The 25,405-nt window shown below is 40.6% G+C and overlaps 1 protein-coding gene across 7 annotated transcripts in view; it reads right to left on the reverse strand.

Moving 5' to 3' along the window:
* The window catches only part of LOC126210602 (gastrula zinc finger protein XlCGF7.1-like), a 127,054-nt gene that overhangs the window by 21,026 nt on the left and 80,623 nt on the right, over positions 1-25,405 (reverse strand). For 2 of the 7 annotated variants that reach the window (XM_049939888.1, XM_049939889.1), the window contains exon 6: positions 1,876-1,931. The exons of the other annotated variants lie outside the window; for them this stretch is intronic. In XM_049939888.1, coding sequence (XP_049795845.1) covers positions 1,876-1,931 — 56 coding nt within the window. The remainder of the gene's footprint in view (positions 1-1,875; positions 1,932-25,405) is intronic. 7 annotated transcript variants of the gene reach the window in all.

The following is a 25,405-nucleotide window of genomic DNA, read 5'->3' on the forward strand; positions in this document are numbered from 1 at the left end:
ACAGAATCGGAGAGGAAAGGAATATGTGGAAAACACTGATATGGAGAAGGGACAGGATGATAGGACATCTGCTAAGACATGAGGGAATGACTTCCATGGTACTAGAGGGAGCTGTAGAGGGCAAAAACTGTAGAGGAAGACAGAGATTGGAATACGTCAAGCAAATAATTGAAGACGTATGTTGCAAGTGCTACTCTCAGATGAGGAGGTTAGCACAGGAAAGGAATTTGTGGCGGGCCGCATCAAACCAGTCAGTAGACTGATGACAAAAAAAAAAAAAAAAATTCTCTATAGCATGGGCCCCATCAGAGAGGGAGAGTGCTCACAGATCCAAAAGTTTAACCACCACTTCTTCGACTTGGAACTACTTTTCAAAGGACGTTTTTCTTTACTTATGGAAGGAAGTGGTTGCTTGGGTTGAGGGGAGAGCTTAGTAGGCTTCTGGTGGTGGGCAGAGGGATTTGGCTTAGGTGGTAAGCCCATTGCCGATGGCTTCCGAATAACTTATTTCAAGTGCAGCGTTTCCCGAGCAGGTAGACTGACAAGTGCATGTGCTCGTACCTGAATCTGTGGTCTTTTTTTTTTTCTTTTTTTTTTAGCGGTGTGTTCCTTACTTTCAGTCTGCAGTCTAGGCGGTGAAGCCAAGGCACCCATTCTCCAAAACGCACAAATTTCCATTGCTACACTACACAGTGGTCGCTGAAACATGCTCAGAGCTTACGGTAATGGAGGACTGATGGCGCTTACCATCCCCAGTTCAGGAACCCAGCGTCACCAAGCCCATACCCACATCCAAATGCTGAACCCCTCAGGACTGCACAGGATGGTGACAACTGTCCTCTCGCAGGTAAAGATACATAGCTGTCGGCTCATGAAAGACACCATGATCAAGGGTGATGTGTTTTACACTGAACCAATCTTTCCAACAATGGGAGGTATCTGTAATTTCCAAACTCGTGGCAAATTTGACGTTCCAAGGAATGGAATTCACAATTTTACTACAGGTTCATGTAAGTAATTTCGAAGAGTTAGCATTCTCCAGCCCTGTAGATACTAATTAATTAATCACAGGAACACAAGCTGTGGGCAGAATAGGAGAATATGGCTGCATGTTTCACAGCAGATCAAGGGTGTAAACATTACAGGTATGATACCGCACGCCGCGGAATTTTAATCCGCGCCAGACGTCATGGACGACAAAGACCCCTAGAGGTCTCTGCACCATCGCGGCGTAAGCTGTGGCGGCGCGTGCCTCCTGGCCCCTTTTAGTGTGAGGGCGCCACAGTGGAACACGTGGTTCCAGCGGCCAATAGCAGCGCCCCCCATAGCGTACTTAAGCGCCTGCCTCTCACTCAGCAAAAGGCTGAAGAGCGGCGTAGTAAGCTGCTGCCAGCCCGCCCCCTTCGGGGGGAATTGAAATTCAATATAAAAAAAAAAAAAAAAAAAAAAAAAAAAAAAAAAAAAAAAAAAAAAAAACCTCAGCAAGCCAGTCTAATCTCGCGTACCTCTGTTGAAACCTCGCCTCGCGTTAGACAGCTTACTTCCTTGTTCTGTGTACGAGTGGACGTGTTTGTTTCCTTGTGACTCCGTTGTTTGATCGTGTATTCTTCGTTCGGTCCTTCGTTGGTCGTGTCTACCCACTCGCGTTGTGTTGTTGTTCGCGGGCCTCTCTGCGGGTCTCACCGCGCTTTCCGGCATTGCTACCCCGCGACCGTCCCAGTCGCAGTTACAACAGGCACCTGTCACCAGTGTTCAGTATTCTGTGTATACATGTGTACATCGGTATTTGCTGCCACAATGCACACAATATGAAGGTGTGAGACAACCCATGCACTAAATGAAAAAGAAGAGATATTAAAAAAAAATGTACAATACCGGTACTGTTCTGGTTCACTGCCACTACTTCTTGGCTCCATTTTATGTCTGAGCTCCTGAAAAAAGGATTAAGAGAAACTGGAATAACTGTACAACGCACTAACTACTTTCCACCCTTTAGTACAGATGGTTAATTGTTTTTGGATTTGTCAGTATTTCTCAACCATATTTCCTCACAAAGAATACTCTTTATTTCCCATTCCTCTGTATTCAATAGGTCTTTCTGTGTAACTTCACACGCCTTCAACTTCCATCTTAGGCAAGCATACCTAACCTCAAACCTCCCTTTTCCTCTAGCCTCCTACTTGTCTGTTTCACACTGTACATCACTCCTTCTTCTCACATAATGCAAGGTAGTTGTCACGCCTGTCTGCACGATTAGGTTTTCTCTCCCACTGTACCAAATGCTAGGGCCCATAATAGCACATGATAACATGCTGTACCTGTCTAATCCAACAGTAAAGTAGGAATGTTAGATGTTTAAAATATATGAAGGATTAAAGCCAGAAAGTAATGGCTAGAAATGGAACCACTCCAGGGGAAAAAAACGGGTGTGGGGCTAGGGAATGGTTTCTTTATTGGGGGGGGGGGGGATATAGGATGCAGGGAATGCATTTATTACAATTTACAATAACCAGAAATAAAACAACTGATACAATATAGTACAAGTCAACAACCACATGTATACTCACATAATTTTTTTGCTTTGAAAACAACAGGACATGTAAAACCAATTAACAGTCAACAACAGCAGCACCACATACAGCGTATACATACAAAAGTCATGAAACAAAAGTCATACCCACTATAGCAACACATATCATCAACCATTACATCCATAAAAGAGTGTGGAAAGAAACCAAATTAGTATGACATTCAAAATCATCACCACCTTTCAAATTACAACATCATTGTAAACTACCTTATCACAAATAAACCTAACAGAATGTGATACTATAAAAACTTTTTTAAAAATTGACGCTTCATTGGTGCAAACAGATGTTAAAATCCTAGGTTGTGTCTCATACTGTACTAAATGCGATGCCTCATTATGGTATGAATCTATTTAATCCAACACTACAGTAGTGATGGCACGTAAATGAAATATTATACAAAGGATTAATGCCACAGGGCAATAGCAATTCCAGGAAGAGACAAGAACTGGAACCTTTGCTGAGAAAAGGGTAGGGGGAGGGGGGGGTTAGGGATGGAGATAGGCAGGCAAGGAAATGCGGGAAAGGAAGGAGCCAAACCAAAGGATTAATAAAAGGGGCAACAAAGAGATATCACAAATTTCGAAAATTTTATACTTGGACTACATAGATACAACATGTTGTAATTTACTATCGTGAGCATAGGCATTTGGTACAGTGTAATACAAAATCTAGTGTTTCAACTTCTGTTTGTGCCACTGAAGTGTCAATTTAAAAAAGTTTTTTATAGTTGTGCATTCTGTTAGGCTTGTTTATGATTAAGTGATTAAGTGATGTTTATGATTAAGTGTGCTACAAAGATGATGTAATTCTAAAGGTGGTGGTGATTTGAGTTTCATACTACTTTGGTTTCTTTCCACACTATTTTATGGTTCACAGTGGTTGATTTTATGTGTTGCTGTAACATATGACTTTTGTCTGTACATACTTTAAGTGGAACTGCTGTTGCTGATTATTCACAGGTTTTAAATGTCCAGCAGTTTCTGGACAATTTTAAAAAGCTGAAATGTGGTAGATAATTTGTATTTTTATTGTATTAATTTTTTGTCCTTGATGTTTGGAAATTGCAATAAAGAAATTCCCTGCATCCTACATCCCCCCCCCCCCCCCCCAATAAAGAAACCATTACCTAGCCCCCACACTCGTTTTTTTCCCCTGGAGTGGTTCCATTTCTAGCCTCTCCCCGGGATGACCATTACTTTCCAGCTTTAATCCTTCATATATTTTTAACATCTAACATTCCTACTTTACTGTTGGATTAAACAGATACATCATGTTGTCATATGCTATTATGGGCCCTAGCATTTGGTACAGTGGGAGAGAAAACCTAATCGTGCAGACAGGCATGACAACTACCTTGCAGTATGTGAGAAGAAGGAGTGATGTACAGTGTGAAACAGACAAGTAGGAGGCTAGAGGAAAAGGGAGGTTTGAGGTACTCCCTACCTGAGTTTTCCTTGTGACAGCGTAGGAACTAGACTATCAGTTGTATATTTGTCCTACCAATGTTCAAAAAAATCTTGACTTTGATACATGTACAGTCTTAACATGATTTGCAAGCCATTATGGAATGTACCATTTGGTCCGTTTGGTACATATACCCTGGTACGATATGTTCTGTATCCTGCAATATGCACTTAATTTTTGTAACCGTTTACTGGATAAATCATAATTTTAACTTTCCATTTCACAGGATGATTTCAAAATGGGTTCAGGTAACTCAAAACTAGTCATCAATTAAATGAAAAAAAAACTGACTCTTGCATTATATATATGCAGACAACCTTCAGTCATACCTAAGTGAAAGTCCAACATACCTGTGAACAGCCACACAGCACCTAAATGCAGACTTACTTGCTTTACTCGAGTGAGCACATAATGCAGGTTTAAAACTTAACTAAAATGCAAGCAATCTTAGTAACTCACAAAAAACCTATTACTCCTCATTTCACAGAATCTTTTTCCACAATTAAAACTAAACAGCACAAAAAGAACCTTTTCTTCAATAATTCTGAAACATCACTTAGACTGGACTAAACAAACAACTCCAGTATGTAAGAAGGTTTCACCATCACTTCATTCACTACAAAACTATAAAAAAGTATTTTCCCTCAAGTTTAAAAAGAAACTTACAGTCACTAATATTGCCCCTTCTTAATTATGGTGATCCTATTCTCCACAGGTTTCCATATGAGAGCTCATGCCAGTTGAAACCGGCAATGAATGCTTTTGTGCTATAGATTTGTGACACACATTATTTCAACAATATCATTACTACCTATGGACAATTATCATGCATATGAGCCAATAAGCATAGATATTATGATACCCTGTGTTTCCTTTATCATCTTCCCAATCGCTGCCCTCCCTCTTATTTATGTTCAACCCTCAAACTACTATCTGAACAGTGCAGAATAAATACCCATTGTCAATAAAGTAAAATACTCAAGACTGCCATATTCTCAATCATCTTCTGTAACATGAATCTGACTTTGGAACAATCTTCCTCAAAACAGCATAGAAATTAAAATACTTTCAAACTTCAAAATATAACTAATAGTCCACCTTCTACCACAATGTCTATCTCTTCCATATACTAGACTGCAGCTTACTGTAGTCAAACCTCCCCCCCCCCCTTCCTCATCACTTTTTCCTCCACATTGTCGACAGAGACAGCTGCTGAAATTCCGTTCTTTCCTAAAAGCAACACAGCTTCAAATGTATTAAACTAATCAGTAATCAGTTCATTCACAGTGCCTCTATTACCTTATTATTATTATCTCCAATTATTATTTTATTGATAATGTATATTATTATTATTTTGGTTGCTATGTATTTTTTTTTGGTTTGTGTTGTTCCTCATCAGACATATGAGAGGGCTTAAGGTCCTAATCTGGTCAGCTAAATAAGCAATAAGAATACAATAATAATAACACAATCAGTGCTACTGTAAGGTGCTGAGACATGGACAATCTGCAAAGCTAATGAGAACAATGCTCTGGCTGCCTAAATGAGATTTCTATGGAATGTCAAAAGATGTCATCTTTTACATAGTGCTAAATAACAAAATATGGAAATAACTAAATGTGAAGCCAGTCCACAAGATGTCTCATCTGACTGCTCAAGTTCACCTCAATATGTATGATGGCAGTTGAAAGAAGGAGGCCCAATGTGGAAATATATGATTCCTATAGGAAAAGCCATACAAACCATGCCAGCCATGGAGTGATTCATGAAACTAGAGCACACTTCAGGCCTAATTATGGTTGGATTATGATGACTAATTTTAATGAAGTTCAAAATGAATAAATACATTTTTTTCAGGTGCCGTCTCATGGGTTTGCTACAGCCTGCCATAATTTCCTCTCCTATGACAACCTCTTAATCTGTGAATAGCACCTACACCCAACCTCTTCAGTTATTTCTTGTATGTATTCTAATCTCAAACTCCTTCTACACATGTTCCCCTCTAAGGCTCCCTCCAGTACCATGCATATTATTCCTTGTTGTCTTAACATACATGCCATGCTACTATAACTGTATCACTTCTTCTAGTAAGTGTTCTTTATTCATTCCTTTCCTCAACAATCCCGTGAAGAACTTCCTTTTTTCTTATCAGTCACTTAATTTTCAGCATCCTTATATGTCAACACATCTCAAGCAATTTGGTCTTCTTTTATGGTCATCTAAAGTCCGTGATTCACTCTAATACAATATTAGACTCAAAGTGTAAAGTCACAAAAATTTCGTCCTCAAATTAATGCCCATGTTAGACACTAACAGACTTCTTTTGCTGAGGAATGTCCTCTCTGTCTGTGCTACACTATTTTTCAAATCTTCCTTGCTTCATTCATGATGAGTCATTTTGGTTCCAAAGTAGCAAAATTAACTCATTTTGTCAACAGTATCATCGATAATTTTGTTGCCAAGTCCATTACTAATCTTACTGCTTTTGCCCCTCAATACTTTTTCTTTCTTTGGCTTACTTTCAATCCATATTTTGTGACCAGTATACTGTACATCCCATTCTACATGCCATGCTATTCATCCTCAATTTCATGAAGGACAGCAGTGTCCTCAGTGAATCTTACATTAGTATCTTTTCGCTCTTGATTTTTATCCCACTTCTGAATCTTCCATTTCCCTCCTTTCTGCTTTTATACTGAGGTTGAACAGTACAGGAGAAAGACTGCTTCCCTGCCAATGCCGTTCTTAATCCAAGCACTTCTCTTTTGCTTTCCCATTCTTATTGTTTCTTCTAGGATACTGCATATATTGTATAGTATCCATCGTCCGCTAAAGAGTAGAACAATTTTTCTGAAGGTCTCAAAAATCTGGCATCAATTAACATTGCCAAATGCTTTTTCTCGTATGACAAATACTATGAACATGTCTTCAATTTTTTTAAGCCTTGCGTCCACAGTGCTGCTGACAGATCGCTTTTGGCACATATAGTCACTTTTTTCTCTTATAGTTACTTTTACTGGTTAGAAATCGCTTTTAGTCACTTTTTCTGCATTATGAATTAATTTGTATAGCTTAGTAGGGGGGCGAGGGAGGGAGGGATGGATGAGGAGGAGAGGGGGAGAGAGAGAGAGAGAGAGAGAGAGAGAGAGAGAGAGAGAGAGAGAGAGAGAGAGTAAAAAACCTGATTTTCAGGGAAGTGTTTGTACAAATTTGAATTTGTTAACGTTTGCAAGAGAAAATATTTACGCGTTCCAGGGTCTTGTGAGAATATAACATCGGACTTCCGAGTTGCCAGAAGTTCTTCTGCAACAACATACTGCATTGTTGTGTCAAACCAAGTCAGTGTGTGGTGTCGATGGCAAGATTGGAACCAGAAGTAAGCACAGTGGCGTAACTACCATAGGGCTAAGCGGGGTACTGCCTGGGACCCCCAGGATCAACGGGCACCTCAGCCTCCATGAATGACATCGAAAAAGTTATATAACATCTTAGTTGAACCAAGAATTTTCGACTTTTAACTTTTTGGACAGTGGACAGCAAACCTCCAATGGCACCAAATGAAATCACAAAAATTTCTCCCACCTCCAGAACACAAACATAACCGGGTGTACTGTTTATCTGCTAAGATGTGCATCTTGCCACTGTTCAGGTGTTGTCTGTTGAAGTTGGTATAGCCACGGATGCCAATATTTGCAAATTATTAGTGACGACATTTGAATATGAAGTCTGCACTTCAAATTGCAGGGCCTGCACGGCACCGACCTCTTCTGCGTCTGCTTAGGCCTTGCTGCGCACGGTCCCAGAATTCTCCACGGCAGTTAGGGGTCACGTCATAATGGGCAAGCAATAATATGGGAATTCATCTGTTTGTGTAGGGAATTCCCCAAAGCGAATGATCCTTAATCATAGATCCCGACAAAGTTTTGTAACTAGTTGCACTCTGAATTTCATATAAATGAAGAGAAAATGTGGAGCTTAGTCTCAGATGGTTTTGTGGATTGTGTTAGTGATTAGTTCGTCGTCAGAGTAGCAAATAACATCTCCAGTGGTGACTCGTGTGGCTGTATCCACCGAATTCAGTTATCGAGGGAGTTAAAAGATTACCTGATAAGTTAATAACGGTAAGTAATGCGTTCAGTGGCTTCACTTTCTTTACCTGCACTTTTTCTGAACTGACATATGCTTTCCATGCGGCTATTAAGTGCGTATTTCTGAAGTTTTACAGTATTTTAATTCATTGTCTTAAAATTGTCGATTCACCCGTACCACTGCACCAAGTTGTGTTCGAGTAGTCAACGTAATCCTGGCCCACGCCATTAAGGATCCTCCTCAAAATTGGTCTCTTTCCACAATATTTGGGTCCAGGAATCGTTACCACGTCCCCTCCAGATACGAATCCGTCGAGAATCACTCTCCAGACCAAATCGGGAATCATCTGCGTCAAGAACATTGGCCCACTGTTCGATTGCCCAGGTGGCATTTTGATGCATCCACTCTAATGTTCCCTTCTGTGAAGATACGTCAGGGATACATGTACAGCAGGTCTCCTGATAACAAAGTCCACTCTGCTGAAGCCTTCTGTGCACCGTTTGTCTCGATACAACCCGTCCAGCGATTACTGCGAGGACAGATGCCAGTTGTGTACTACTAAGGCAGTACCGTCGTACCCTTATAGCCAAGAAATGGTCCTCTCTTTCTGATATCACATGCAGTCGGCCCTACTCTGGTCTTCGCGATACGGTTTCGGTCTCTATAAACTGTCGCAACACCCGAGAAACAACAGAACGATTCACATTGAACCCACCGAGCCACAACACTTCGAGACTGACCTGCTTATATTTTTTCCATGGTCCTTCACTGCAAAGAGTCTGGTAGGCGTCTTCTCTGTGCCAAACTGCACCGTCTGTGATTGTGGTTGCAGAACTACCCGGCAAACATTATCGTGTTTGATAGGTGCCGTGACGTCACCGTCGTGGTGGTTGTCCGTTGACCGGAATGCCACCTTCCATGCACAACACGATCGTACGGACATCCGTGTGATTACATTGTGGATTAGACACAAGACAAGGAAATAGCGGTTTGTTGCTTTAATTTTCGACACCAGTTTTTGGTATAACAAGCCCTTATCTTTCACTTCAGTTTATTAGTACTGATCATCTTGTTCTACCCAAATTCACTCGGTCATGGACTTTTCACCAAATATGTACGGAAATTGTAATTTAATATGCAATGCTAGAATGCGACATTACGGAAGTGTTGACTGCAATTTTATTATTTTATACAATACGTCACATTTCTGCAACAGCCGAAAGATCATTCAGCAAATTAAAAATAACCAAAACTTACTCCGACATTTGGCACTCACAGCAATCAAAAATCAAGGCCGCATCATGTCTGCATTTAACGGTAATTATCGATAATTTTCCAAAAACTAAAGCCAGAAGAAGATTGTAAAATAAACTGTTGGAATAAAATTGCCTACTTTGTCTTATTGTCTACCTATATTATCAACTGTACTACAGCCACGAAAATACGGGCCCTGCCTCTGACGCTTACCGACCGGAAACCGTAGCTCTAAACGAAATCAGGCTGATCGGTACGGCGCACTGAGCTCACAACGTACTAGTTTAGCGAAAGTGAGTTGCCGGCACTGACAACAGCCTGTCTCTCCGCACCTGTGTGCCACTGCGGACACAACAAATGCTGATCTGACGGTTCCTAGCCTGTTTCGCGGCAAGGGGCCATGCTTTCGCGGCCGAGTAATACTTCTTCATTGTTCATTTTTTTACTGGCTTCTGCCCGCAATTTCGTTCGTCTTGTATGGGCCAATACTGAAAATTATCCCACTGGATCCTTTTATCAGTATGAAAGTATCCTGTGTCCTACTCAGGTTGAACTCTATGTGTCTGCAAAATTTCATCCTAATGCAGCCAGTAGTTTTTGTGCGAAAGCGTAACAAACAAACTTTCACATGCATGATATTGTTAGGAAGAACGATTATAATTTACTTAGCAATAAGTAGGCTTGCCTTATTATGCCACCGAGCGAGGTGGCGCAGTGGTTAGCACACTGGATTCGCCTTCGGGAGGACGACGGTTCAACCCGCGTTCGGCCATCCTGATTTAGGTTTTCCCTGATTTCCCTAAATCACTTCAGGCAAATGCCAGGATGGCTCCTTTGAAAGGGCACGGCCGATTTCCTTCCCCATCCTTCCTTAATTCGATAGGGCTGATGAACTCGCTGTTTGGTCACCTTCCCAAAATCAACCAACTAACCTTATTTTGCCACGCAGTGGACGGGAGGGAGCTGATGTTGAAGTAGTTCTGCATCTGTAAAGTATTTACTTCCCAAGTGTGGTCTCTCAGACAGCTAGCATTTATTGTTACTCTGCTGCTAATGCATAACGGTGGAGTGGGACATTACAGCATTATCTAGTTGTCCTTTCCCAAAGCTTCCGTGGTTTCCTTTGTCAGTAGCAACTTGAACGTGATGTGAATCTATACTATTACTGCTTCTTTCATGCTAATAGTCTCTGACACTGCACCTCGGTCTTCGCATTGGGGATTCAGTAGCCAGGTTTTTGACTACTGTTCATGTTTAATGGGCACTTACTTTGAGTGTATTGTTTTAAAATGGACTGAGGACAGTTTAGAAAGCGATGTTGGATCAGATAGTGACAAAGAAACGGAATGTGGGCATAATACAGTATAGGAACAGTGCGAAAGTTAAGACGACTTTATTTTGCCACCTGTGAATTTCTTGAATGAAACAAGTGATCAGAGTGACGAAGACAGAAGTGTGAATGCTAAATTTTTAACTAGAGGTTCTGCAAGAAATACATTAGTTCGAAACAAATATCGTTGCTTGTCGAAACCACTTCCAATGATGACCAATGGCATTATTTTTCTGCATTGTCTTTCACAATTCCTATAAAGACAATACTCAGGTGAAGTGCTTCAACTTTTGAAGAAGCATGTAAACCATTGGTGACATTTCAGATAAAAAAGCGAGTCAACAAGTATCACATAGCCCGTGAACTTCATGCATACTTCACCTTGTTTTGAGTGTTGCAGAACCAAGACAAGTCGATACAGAACTATTGGAAAAACGCAAAACATGCTCCGACTGTGAACCAAAAATAAAGAAAGACACCTCCTATTTGACATTGTTGCAAACGCCAATCTGACATGAAATCTACACAAAAATTTCCAGTGAATGCAAAGAAAACATCTGAGAGAGAAAGTAAACACCTAAAAGTACTAGAGCAATTTTCATTTTTTGAATGTTTTGTGCGATTTCCTCATGTTTTTATTATAACGAGTGTAATATGCAATAAAAATACAGCAAAAAGTAAAATTTAGAGTGCAGGGCAATGAGTTTTCATAGCATTAACATTATCACATAATATTATGTTCATTTTGTGTAGTTCTCTGTTGAAATGTGGTTTTTTCCGCAAAAATAAACTTTAAAATTTATGTGAATATATATTTTTTGTCTAGTATTAATGTAACCTCATACATGAAGTCGAACTATTCCACTGAAACTGCTGAATGCAATTTTTATGGCTATTTAAATATATCGGTTACTCAGACTGCAACTGGGACAGTGTGTGACCACAAACTGACCTGGAAAGCTAGGGATTAAATTGGGCCTTAGTTACATAGCTACGTCACTGTAAGCACAGTCACTGCCAGAATGGGAGATGTCAGCATAGACACACAGTCGAGAGTTCCACCACTGCAGCAGCAACTTCTCTTACATCACAGTGGAGTACCACTCATCCCAGTCTGAAATCACTGCCGAAAATGACAGCATCATCTCACTACAACCATCAGAGTATGCAGAAAAGTTTATTGTCAATTGTACTTCAAAACAAGACGCTATCATTGTATGCCATATCACGTGACAAATCGTGTTCAGTGACAGTGATAAATACAAGACATCCTGTGGCCAGGGTTATTTCAGAGTTAAGTATTTCATCTTACTTAGGTTATGGTAAAGTGATCAAATATTTTGTCAGTGTTACAGTATGAACATGGCCTCTTCGAGAAACAACATCTAAGAACCCAGCACTGCATTGGCAATAATTTTTTTTTTTTTTTTTCATCGCATACTGTTCAGTTTCAGGTGTAGTGTATCGAACGACTTCTACTCAGTATACAAGAATGGCTACACTACTATCAACAAGCAGCACCCAAGTTTCATCCATTTAATACGAGCGTCGTTTGTTTAAAAAAAGCCAACGTCCTTGTTGATGCCTCACATTTGTTCTGTGCGCTGGTGAAGTTTCGAACCGTTCTGGCAGATGGCAGAGCTGTAGCACAGCGTCAAAATGGCGTCTACATACGACCCACATTACAAGGAGTGCGCTGTTATTGAATTCTTGTGTGAAGAGAAAGAAACAGTGGTGTACATCCATAAACATTTCTGAGCAGTGTATGGTGATGCTGCAGTTGATAGGAGTACGGAGTTGGGCGATGAGTAAAGAAAGTTACAGCCTCAGGAAATGCAGAAACAAAGCTCCATGATCAGCCACGCTCGGGGCGTCCTGCCACAGCCACTGCTCCAGACATGCTGAATCATGAAGATGCCATTGTTCGTGCCGACCGGCGCATCACAACTCGACAATTGGCTCTACAGTTGTCGTTCAGCATTGGAAGAGCGTCTGCAATTATCGAGACTCTCGGATATTCAAAGAGATGCTCATGATGGGTTCCATGAATGCTCATAACGGACCACAAGATTCAAAGAAACGACTTCCATCTCTTTGGGTCGCTTAAAGACTCTCTACGAGGAAAACACTTTGAAGATGACGAGAGCGTCAGTCAAGCAGTGAAAACATGGCTACAACTACAGGTCAAGATCTTTTACCAGCAGGGAATACATGCTCTTCCACAACATTGGCGTACGGCCATAGAATGGGATGGAGTCTATGTAGAAAAACAGGATATGGACAAGACATGTTGATGTATATTGCCAAAAAATTCTGACTTTTAACAATAAATATGTTCTGAGAAAAATGTGGGAAATTACTTATTGAATGACCCTCATATTAATGAAGAGGATTAGTTAGAATACCACACGCAGAAGGAAGCTCACTTCACCACACACAACATTACAGCTACGGCACACAAGGCTTTCTATTTTTTTCAACGGTAGGAGTCGAAGTGTACTGTCTACTTTTAAAACTGTGCACATATTCTCATCCAGAAAATGCTAGTTACGATGAGCTCATTCAGCTGCTAGGTGAACATTTTGACATTCAGGCTTTTGTATGTCCATCTGCCTATACAGTAATGCAACTGAGGGGTTATGCATGGAGATATCATCAAACTTACCGCATCAAAGACAGCCTGAAGATGACGCAATGAAGCATTGAAACTGGTAGCGACAAAATAAATTAAAATCATAAGGACAGCTGTAGGTGTTTTTATTTTTTGTCACGATTTTGACACTCGGGTTCATGTTACTGGAGAGCAATTTAAATTTTTCTGGGTCAAGAAGCAGCTTGATCTGACTTTAAAACAGTGCACGGCCAAACTTAGGGGGCTAACAAGTTTAAGTGATCTTGTGAACTAAGCTATAGCGGTGTTACGTTACACGATTTAATCACGCAAAATGTGTCGGATGCACACACTCCTGCTGTCATTTTCAAATTGCCAGATAACAATATGAAAACAGTTTTGTCTATTGTGGAATCTCGAAGTACTGTGGACACAACTGAGGTTGATTTTACGGCTCCATGTATTTCTCACGTTAAAAGTGCGCAGAACACTCAATCTAAAGTTCATGCTAATGTTAAAATGAATAAGAGCATGCTCAGACTAACAGTAGACCTAAAGGTAAAAATTTTCTATCTCGTGGTACACGACATGTGCTACAAATACAGTGAGGAAATCTTGTAAACAGTAATTTCAAATCATGCCAGACAAGCTTGTCCTTGTCATGACATGAAATATTTCTAGCGTGGTACATACTAAACATGAAACACCAGTGTTTGGCATATGCAATTTGTCAGCAACTTTTCGTGGTGTTAAATAATATGTTTCATTTCATGTACTCACATCCAGGAACAGTGCAAACATTTTTGGTTTAGATTTGTTTGATTTGTTCAAACCGTGCATACAAGACAATGTGTTACTAATCAGTGTTTCAGTGGCTCATACTAATGTTTCTCATTTATGTAATGAGTACAGACAACTGTTTGATCCAGGATTAGGAAGGGCTAAAGATCTTGATGTGCACGTTACTGTCACGGACAATGCACAACCATGGTTTTCTCGTGCAAGGCCTGTCTCCTATACAATATGTCAGCAATCTGCTCAGGAACCGCAATGATGGAAAGCCAGTTTCTGCAAGTTAGTGGGTATCACCTTAGGGCATTCTTAAAAAGCCATTAGGAAATTTACTTCTGTGTGCTGATTTTCATGTATGCATTTCTTCTCCCACAGCCGCAGGAATTAATTGAGAGACTGGGACAAGGCAGAGTCTTTTCCAAGATTGATTTACATGATGCATATTTCCTGTTACTACTGGACAAGCAGTACAAGCAATATTTTGCTGTCAGCACTCACATGGGATTGTTACAGTTTCAAAGACTACTGTTTGGAAGTGCTTTGGCTCCTGCTATTTTTTAAAGGTTGCTGCAGCAAATAACTTTGAAAGTCCCTTCGTGCACAAACTATTTTGATGATATTGCTGATGTGGGTCTTATGCCACCTTAAAATTTGGCAAATTTAAACTGCTTGTTTCAAGTTCTAGAGTGGCTGGATTAAAGTGCAACAAGAAGTAGTGCTCTCTCCTTCACAAAGAACCTGAACATTTAGGTGATGCAATAAATACACATGGTATTCGTCCTGCTAATTCAGACTTGTCTGTGAATGAAGATCTGCCAGCACCCTGTAACATGCAGGAGGAGGAGGAGATTAGTGTTTGATGCCCCTTCAAGAATGAGGTGACTGGAGACCGAGCATAAGCTCTCATTAGGGAATGACGCAGAAGGAAATCGCTGTGATCTTTCAAAGGAACCAGCCCGCCATTTGACTGAAGCGTTTTAGGGAAATCACGGAAAACCTAAATAAGGCTGGCCAGACGTGGGTTTGAACCGGCGCCCTTCCAAATGCGAGTCCAGAGTGCTATCCACTGTGCTACATCGCGCAGTGGGCAACATTTAGGAACTCTAACCTGTCATGGGGAGCACGCCTTAAAGATTTTTCTTTCTTCCTAGTGCTCCTTTCCAAATGAAGGGAAACCACTAGCAGAACTATTACCGGTATATAGTCATCACCAGCATATCCTGTTGCATTGTCTGTGGTCATCGTATAAACAATGTGTTTTGTCAGGTAAGACTAAGTTTCGGCCACAGGATGAAGTCTTCTTTAAATTTTTTGGCAAGACAGTGTTGAGAGCATGGTGTCATCACAAAAGATTTTGGATGTTCATCTTACATCGTCCAAGGTTCCACTGGGCTGCATCGACATCACCAGAACCACCTGTGGCACTCTACATCAGTGATTCTGGCACAGAATGTTTGCTACCAGACACAGCACTTCGATGGAGTCAACAACAGCAGTCATCTGTGGCTGTTGCAGCAGACACCAACAGAATGGTGCCCATGGTGATTGGCGTTGCACCACCGTCATCACAGCTGTCTCTGTCAACGACACATGTCCTGCAGCCTGAGCTGATGTCTGCCCACACACAGTATATTTGTCACTGGATGCGGTGTGCACTCTGTGCCCAGTTTTTCAGCCAGTGTTCCCAGTCACAAGATGGACACTGTGGTGCAAACAGCTGTCATCTGTCACTGCACTCCTGTCTCCTCTTCTACATTTGCATTCAGTGTCTCCCCAAATCCCTCTGCCATCGTCACGTGATACAGCATTACATGGTGATGGTGAGGAGGTTTGTTGAGGAGGAATGTGATGTCACCTGCAGAAGGAGGTGCTATGGCAGGATTTGTACCTTGCAGCAGAATCAAGTGGGCACAGTCACTGCCAGATGCACCAATGAATGGGAGGAAGTTGTGTTTTGCGACATTCGCAAATATACCCGACATTCCTGTAACCATGGATTGTTTCAAAGTTGAGCATTTTATCTTCTTCAAGTCATAATACAGTGATCTAATGTTTTGTATGTTACACAGGAGTTGCCCAGAAAGTAATGAACCACATTTCTTTTTCTCAGCCGAAAACAATGCTACGAATGCGAAAAGTTGCGTATGTATTATTTAAAGTCTCCTGAGTGAGTGCACCAAGTGAGCTTCCGACATACAGAGTAACTGCAGGACAGTTTCAAAATCGAGTCTGTAGGTGATGTACGTTACAAGGAATGTGCCATCATTGAATTTCTCATTGCAGAGATTGAAACTGTGGGCAATATTCACAAACGCTTGTGCAAAGTCTATGGAGCATTTCCTGTTGACAGAAGTACAGTTAGTCGCTGGGCATGGAGGGTAAGGTCATCAGAAGGCAGTTCGGCGGAGCTCCACGATTTGCAGCGGTTTGGCTGACCAGTCACGGCTGTCACACCAGACATGTAGAGCAAGCTGATATTGTCAATCGCGAGGACAGATGCATTACGACTTGGTAGTTGAGGCTGCATCTGTCAATCAGCAAAAGACGCGTGGATGCAATTATCTGCACTCTTGGACATTCAAAAGTGTGTGCAAGATGGGTCCCGCGGTGTCTAACGGCGGATCACAAATTGCAGAGGGGGTTCACCATTTTGAGCCCGAAACAAAACAACAGTCGATGGAATGGCGCCATTCCCACTCCCAACTGAAGAGAAAATTCAAAACCACTGCTTCTGCCGGTAAAGTCATGATGACCTTGTTCTGGGACTGTGAACGTGTGATTCTCATTGATGTGATCCGAAGAGGCGGTACTATTAATTCAGAAGCATATGTCAACACATTAACAAAACTCACAATGCGCTTCCGGCAACTTCAGCGCCAGCCAGGAGTAGTTTTGCTGCAATACGATCACGCTTGGACCAACACAAGTCTGAGGACTGCTGAACACATCGCAAAACAGGGCTGGACAGTGTTACCCCATTCACCCTACAGCCTTGACCAAGCCCCCTCGTACTTCCACTTGTTTGGGCCATTAAAGGATGCCATTCATGGGATACATTTTGAGGGTGATGAGGAGGTGATTCACACAGTGAAGCACTGGCTCCACCACCAGGACAAGGATTGGTACCAACAGGGCATACATGCCCTTGTTTCGTGCTAGAGGAAGGCCATAGAACAGAATGGAGATTACCTGGAAAAATATAGTGTGTAGATAAAACACCATTCTTTTGTGTGTGTAATGCTCATTATGTTCAATAAAGAATTGTTGAACAAAAAATGCAGTGCATTACTTTCTGGACAACCCTCGTAGTATAAACTCAGCCTCCTCCAGAAGTGATCTAAGAACTCACCACTGTGCTGACAAGCCTTATATTGTCTGATGCAATGCAATGGGCAGATGTTCTGTGAGAAGTGACAGGCTCTTTGAGAAGGACGGAACAGGGTAATTTTTTCAATTATTCAACTGCTTAGCGTCAAGACATTCATGATCATATGGAGGCTATGTTTCCTGGAGGTGTACCACAAGGTTTCAGTGTCGGTAGAACTTAATTCCAGCACATTCTAACTGAAGCCCTAGAACAACTATTATGAAATAATTTATTTGACCTTTATTGTAATACCTGTCAGAAGTGACACACTTCATAGTTATTTTACCTTTCTTTCATTCTATAAGGGGAATACCATATTTCAATTTACTGCATGGATAATGATAGTAAACGTGTGACTTTTTGATGTGGTTTGGCCACTATTTACTTATAATTACAAAATCAGTTAACAGTTTGCAAACTTTCTATCTTTATTAATGAATATTTTATATCTTAAGTCTTATATTGAAAGTAAAAGATTGAGAAATGAGCATGTATTTGCATAGAAAATTACATTGAAGTAATTAACACTTCTAATTCTTTTTTTGTTAAAATGGTACTATGAGTGGTTTTTTCTTTTATAAACACCAGGCTGGAGAGAATCTGCATCTCATTTCTGATTCTGAACTACTTTCTGAACCTGGTGAGCACCTATAAACATGGCTTGTTAAAGTCTTGCTTCTTGAAAATATTTCTTCTGTAAGGCAACCTTCAGACATACATTAGCTCCAGAGATCTGCTTTTGAACTGCCATAAGTTATTCCTGTTACTGATGTCTTTTTTGTTTAGTTATTTCTTTACACGATGAAATCTCCTTTATGTCTGCTGCAAAGTTTTTGTGGAGTTTCATCATCTTGGACTGCTCTTTTTCCTCTTCATACTTTTGTTTTTCCTTTACTTGCTTCCTTCCTTCTTCTTCTTTTTCTTCCAAGTAGTTCTGGTACTTCTTGTATGCACACTGCACCAAACAAATTCTTTCATCATAGGTACCTTTTTCTGGTTTGTTATCATACAATTTCATTGTATCTTTTATTGTTGTAAGTGCACTGACAGTTGTTTCTGAGAGTGGTGCCCAATCCTCTGTAAGACATCCTTTTGATGCAGAAAAACCCCTTTCAACCTCAGCATTCCCATGTGACACAGTTAGAACTGTGCTCATCATTTTACTTGTGTGGAGATAGTTTGGTTCTCCTGTCATACACTCCATACTGATGAACTGGTTCTCATAACTGTCAGCTCAAGTCAGTGTTGCAATTGAACTTATGCCTGTTTCCAACTGGAGAAGCTTCCATTCATCCAGTAACTAATCACAATTAATATCCAGCGGTAATGCTTTTGTGACAGTATCACCGATACTCTCTGCTGATCTTCTGTTACAGAGCTGAAGATACCATACTGCAGATTCTTTGACCCTGCCAGTTTGCTTTAAGAAGAATGTGTTCGTCTGGTACATTTGTTCATGGTGTTTTGTGTAATAGATACACATAAGAGACTTAATCATTTATAACGTATTCTCATTTGGGGCACATTTTCATCCTGAAAGGAAGTTTCTTGAAGGTTGTTTGGCAGAGGGCACAAAAGGGCATAAGATCAGGAGAATAAAGACAGTGCGAAATGAGTTTCCAACCAAACTCCTGTATTGTGTTTTTTGTCAGTCTAGCGGAATGTGAGCAGGCATTATCGTGGAGTAGCATCACTTCACGCAATCTTCCTGGCATTGTTCTAGGATCACACCTGCAAGACATCTCAGTTGTTGACAATAAATGTCAGGAGTGATGGTTACATCTCAAGGAAGCAATTCATAGTGCACCACACCATCCTTCTTCCACCATCCTTTTGTGGATGTGCATAGGTCTTTGTACAGGCAATTACTGTTTTCTTTGGGCTCAACCATTCTTTTATTTCCCTTATGTTAGCGTAAAGACACCATTTATCATCACCAGTAATAATATAGGATAGGAATGGTCAGTGTTACTCATGAGCCGATTGATGACAAACAAGCAGAGATGCATATATGACCACTTGCTGATTTTTGTGATTTTGGCTTAGAGCACTCAGTACCCATTAACAAGAGTTTCGAACCTCCCCCACTGCATGCAAATATCACATGATGGTGAAATGATCACAATTCATCACATTTGCCAGTTCTTGAGTACACTGAAGTGCAACATTGTGGACTAATGCATTTAAATGATCTTCATCAAACCCCAAATATCTTCCTGAATGTGGAGAGCGACTATTGTCAGAATGGTCAACCTTATAATGACAAAACATTTTCTTGCCATGCTCTGTGTAATGACATTATCCCCATATAAACACATGAATATTTGTAATTGCCTCTGCTGCTGTTGCCTCTCCTTGAACTTAAACAGATGAATATGTAGGAAATATTCTGATTTCTCCACTTAGTATTCCATTTTCTAGTGTCCATGGTTCTACTCATTACCTCCCAATGACAAAATGAAAATGGCACAAACCTATGCACCAACCTAATATTTACATGCCTCAGTAAACCAGTTCTTAACATGTGTCAAGAACTGAAGGTGGTCCTTTTCCGACATCTGCTGTAACATCATCACCGTGAAACATGTCTTGCAGAGACTCCAAATTGAATTCCAGCAAAATATCTGCTGAAAGTTCATACATCTTAAATACTAATGGTTACAAATTCTTCCTACCAACACCTGAACAAGTCTCTCTATTTCACATTGAAGCAAAGGTTCAATGGCTTCTTTTACTGGGATGTTCTGGTGAATTGGATAAAAATGTATGCAGTGGTGCAAACGAATGCCAGTTCAACTTTCATTGTGAGATTCTACAGAAGATGAACAAACTGTTGGTGCGCACTGTTGGAAATTAGAGCAACACCAGCCCACTGTGAAGGATTCTCTCTGCAGCTAATTCCAGGGTTAACTATCTGGATAGGCTATGATTTATGAAATGATGCCTCAAAAATCACAATGAATGCTGTGTGTCCAAGAAGTCTTCTATGCTTTAAGGCCAACCACTGAAGTTATTTACAGACACAATCAGATCAGAAGCACCCTCTCCTAGACGATGCACTCCTTTTCAGAAAGCATTATGCAGGTGGTGAATATTACAGAACTCTAGATCAATATGTTACTTTTTTCTTGGATGACAGACATGTGAATTAAGCAGCCTTATTACTTTCTTACTACCATTTGGGTCTCACTTCTACACGTTAATAGTTTATGCAAAGAAAGTTTTCCTACATCTAATGCACTTGTAAGTTCATCAACAATATCCTCGGATGTAGCTTTACCACTAAAAAATGTCTGGAAATGATGGCCCACAATTTTACTCTGAGCTGCTGACCAATAGAAACCCTCAGTTTCTAACACCTTTGGACCACTATTGTTCGTTGTTTCATCAAAACACAGCGAATAATACACATTATACATATCATTTGGCAGCTGATTTTTAAAATAAGATTCTGGGGCTTCAGTTCAAATGTACTGGAACTAAGTTCTACTCAAAATGAAACCTTGTGGAACAGATCCACGAACCAGAACCTCCAAAAAGATCAAGGATGCCTTGACAAAAACAGGTTGAATAATTGGAACAAACAATTTTACTGATCATATTATTTCAGCTATATGGCACTGTCCTTGACAATATGTGATTTCACTGCTCATAGAGACAGTAATGAACTGCCACTGTTCACAGAAGATGCTGAGTTGCACTTGTAAGACTAAACTCGTGGTGCACATTTTTGTACAAAATAACAGTTCTGTCTTGATGTCACTCCACATTGGTTCAAAGGATGGAAGCCTTCCATTTCCACATTTATGACAATATCACACATAACATGAAGACTTTAATGATCACTGTGTTTCTTTGCCGACTCAAACATTTTCACTCCTCCTCCACCCTCCTTGACAAACCGGTCACTTCTCATAAAACAACTGCTCATTGCCCTTCGAGTGATGCATCAATACAGTAGGTTGTTGCAGAACAAGATATGACAAATGAAAACTCTGATGTCACACTCTCACAAGAGCCTGGAATGTGTAAACATTTTTCGATGGTCAAGGTTACCAGTATCAAGTTTGCACATTCACTTTCCTTGCAAATAAATGTCTCTCTCTCTCTCTCTCTCTCTCTCTCTCTCTCTCTGCTACCAAGCTATCCAAATCACATCTGATTACAGAAAAAGTAATTACCCGTAAGAGTGACTTCTAACAAGAAAAAGCACGAGTTGAAAAAAAGGCGACTACACGTGATAAAAGTGACCTGTTGGTAGCAGTGAGCAATGTCTGCTGAGACTAGCACCACACATGCTCTTAATACTGTATTTCATTATAGTGATCACATTTACAATTTAACCTATTTTGTGCTTTCATTATATTTACTATGTGTACATTTAATTTCCAGCCAGCTTTATTCCTTGTTTCAATAAAATATTTCCATCTTTTTTCCACACCGACTAAAACCTGAGAACTTTTTTTACACACTAGTCTCATGTAAGAACAGAGATTGAAATGACAATTCACAACATATTAGGCAAATTGTTACTGTCAAAAACAACTAAATGATACATTTGTCTTCCTGTGCTGTGTTCAGGGTTATACAATCATTTCACAGGACAACATTTTGGACTTTGACTGTTAACTTTACATCAAACTCTACAATTACCTGACATAATTGGCTTGGAGAGAGTGATGAGTAAACAAAAAGGCTGCAGATTTTTTATTAAAACCTTTATTTGTCGAGATTGAAACATAGAAAACAGTGTTTACGATTTTCAACCTGTTAAACAGTCAACATCAGGTCTGGAAGTTGTTAAAAAAGGTCACAAGTTAGAAATACTTACGAAACCTATAGCATTAACAAGAGCAGTTATGCAAAACTGTTGGGAATACGTATCAAGATACATACATATGGTGTCTACATCAAGAGAATTGGTAAGACACTTAGCCATTTCAGTGTTGTATCCCTGAGCAAAATATAATAAGATTGTATGGATATGATCCAAATTCAACGGCACAAAGCTATGTGCAATGAAGTTTCAGTAAAATATACCTTACAATAGTATTTACTCTATATGTATGTGAAACATACTGTGCAAACAATATTATTAAAAGGAAAGTTGCTGCTCACCATATAGCAGAGATGCTGAGTTGCAGATAGGTCCAACAAAAAGACAGTCCCAAATACAGCTTTTGCCCATTAAGGACTTCATCAACAATAGATCACACACACACACACACACACACACACACACACACAAACACGACTGCAGTCTCAGGCAACTGAAACCACACTGCGAGATTCAGCAACAGTGCATGATGGGAGTGGCAATTGGGTGAGGGTAAGGAGGAGGATGGGGGCGAGCACAGGGACAGATAGTACAGTTGGGGTGGCAGACACTGAAGTGCTGCAGAATAGACAGACAGCACAGGAGAGGTGGAGTGGAGGGGGGGGGGGGGGGCGTTGTAGTGGAAAAGGAGCAAAGTAAAAAGACTTGGTGTGATGGTGGAGAGACAGCTGTGTATTTCTGGGGGATGGGAACAGGGAAGGCACTGGATGGGTGAGGACAGTGACCAATGAAGGTTGACGCCATGAGGGTTACAGGAACATAGGATGTATCGCAGGTAAAGTTACCACCTGCACAATTCAGAAAAGCTGGTGTTGGTGGGAAGGATGTCATGTGCAAACATAATTTTAGGAAATTGGGCATGACATAAGGTAAGTCATCCTGTATGGGTACAATGTCAGTCAAAGTCACCAAGATTGAGGCAGCAAACCGACTGACTGGCACAGTGTACATAGGATCAGAGGTTACTGAAGATGCCACCTCATGGCAATACAGTATAATGAATTGGAAATATAATACAATACAACAATTAAAAGGGGAAAATAGTACACAGTAATTTAAAAACAAATAATACAAACAACAATTATAGCTATAAAACTATTGCAATTTGTGTAATAAAACTTAGGCTGCACAGATAGAAGATGCCTACTAATGGCTTAATTGCTATATCAGCGATTATTCAGATATAAAGCACACATACAAGCCCAGGAGAGATCCACTTGATGCTGGAAGGTGGAAGGGCCGCATGTGGAAGAGAACACAACACCAAGCAGTAGCCAAGCTAAACACAGATGAATGAGGGCAAAAAGGAGACAGAGAAGGATAAGAACAAAGCAACCTAAGTAAACAAAGTGGAAAGTGGAAAGTGAAAAGCTTCGTGACAATGTCAACAGGCCAAGGGCACGTCAATAGGCCAAGGGCAAAGAGACAAATACAATCCGAACTGCGATCAGAAAGAAAGACCAAGTACAATGAGAGACTGTTACCCAATAGTCGATAGTGAAGCGATGACAGTAGCTGACAATATCAGACACGAGTACAAAACTGACTGACCATTTGCTGGGTAGCCGTATTTATATTAACCGCAAGGAACACTGCTAGCCATTGTATTCACGTGGTGAGATGAGTGGGGTACTCATGCTGCGAGTGCAGCACTGTGGCGAGACTTGGTTCAAATGGCTCTGAGCACTATGCGACTTAACTTCTGAGGTCATCAGTCGCCTAGAACTTAGAACTAATTAAACCTAACTAACCTAAGGACATCACACACATCCATGCCCGAGGCAGGATTTGAACCTGCGACCGTAACGTGTGGCGAGACTGTGACCTCTAACAGCCATTAGGTCCATTACCTTTGGCGGGTATCCAACTTCCATGGAACCCACCAGAGTAATATTACGATACATTAATAATATTATGTAGAGAGATCTGGCAGTAATAATATTTTATTATTTACAGTCTTCATTGTAAAAACATTACCTATTACATATCTAGAGGCTAAATGAACGCAGTAAATGAACAGGCAAAAAGGAATACAAACGTCTCAAAAATGAGATCGACAGGAATTGCAAAATGGCTAAGCAGGGATGGCTAGAGGACAAATGTAAGGATGTAGAGGCTTATCTCACTAGGGGTAAGATAGATACTGCCTACAGGAAAATTAAAGAGACCTTTGGAGAAAAGAGAACCACTTGTATGAATATCAAGAGCTCAGATGGAAACCCAGTTCTAAGCAAAGAAGGGAAAGCAGAAAGGTCGAAGGAGTATATAGAGGGTCTATACAAGGGCGATGTACTTGAGGACAATATTATGGAAATGGAAGAGGATGTAGATGAAGATGAAATGGGAGATACGATACTGCGTGAAGAGTTTGACAGAGCACTGAAAGACCTGAGTTGAAACAAGGCCCCGGGAGTAGACAACATTCTATTAGAACTACTGACGGCCTTGGGAGAGCCAGTCCTGACAAAACTCTACCATCTGGCGAGCAAGATGTTTGAGACAGGTGAAATACCCTCAGACTTCAAGAAGAATATAATAATTCCAATCCCATAGAAAGCAGGTGTTGACAGATGTGAAAATTACCAAACTATCAGTTTAATAAGTCACAGCTGCAAAATACTAATGCAAATTCTTTACAGACGAATGGAAAAACTAGTAGAAGACGACCTCAGGGAAGATCAGTTTGGATTCCGCAGAAATGTTGGAACACTTGAGGCAATACTGACTCTACGACTTATCTTAGAAAATAGATTAAGGAAAGGCAAACCTACATTTCTAGCATTTGTAGACTTAGAGAAAGCTTTTGACAATGTTGACTGGAATACTTTCTTTCAAATTCTAAAGGTGGTAGGGGTACAATACAGGGAGTGAAAGGCTATTTACAATTTGTACAGAAACCAGATGGCAGTTATAAGAGTCGAGGGGCATGAAAGGGAAGCAGTGGTTGGGAAGGGAGTGAGACAGGGTTGTAGCCTGTCCCCAATGTTATTTAATCTGTATATTGAGCAAGCAGTAAAGGAAACAAAAGAAAAATTTGGAGTAGGTATTAAAATCCACGGAGAAGAAATAA

The sequence above is a fragment of the Schistocerca nitens genome, chromosome 10, assembly GCF_023898315.1.
Source record: "Schistocerca nitens isolate TAMUIC-IGC-003100 chromosome 10, iqSchNite1.1, whole genome shotgun sequence".
Taxonomy (NCBI): Eukaryota; Metazoa; Arthropoda; class Insecta; order Orthoptera; family Acrididae; genus Schistocerca; species Schistocerca nitens.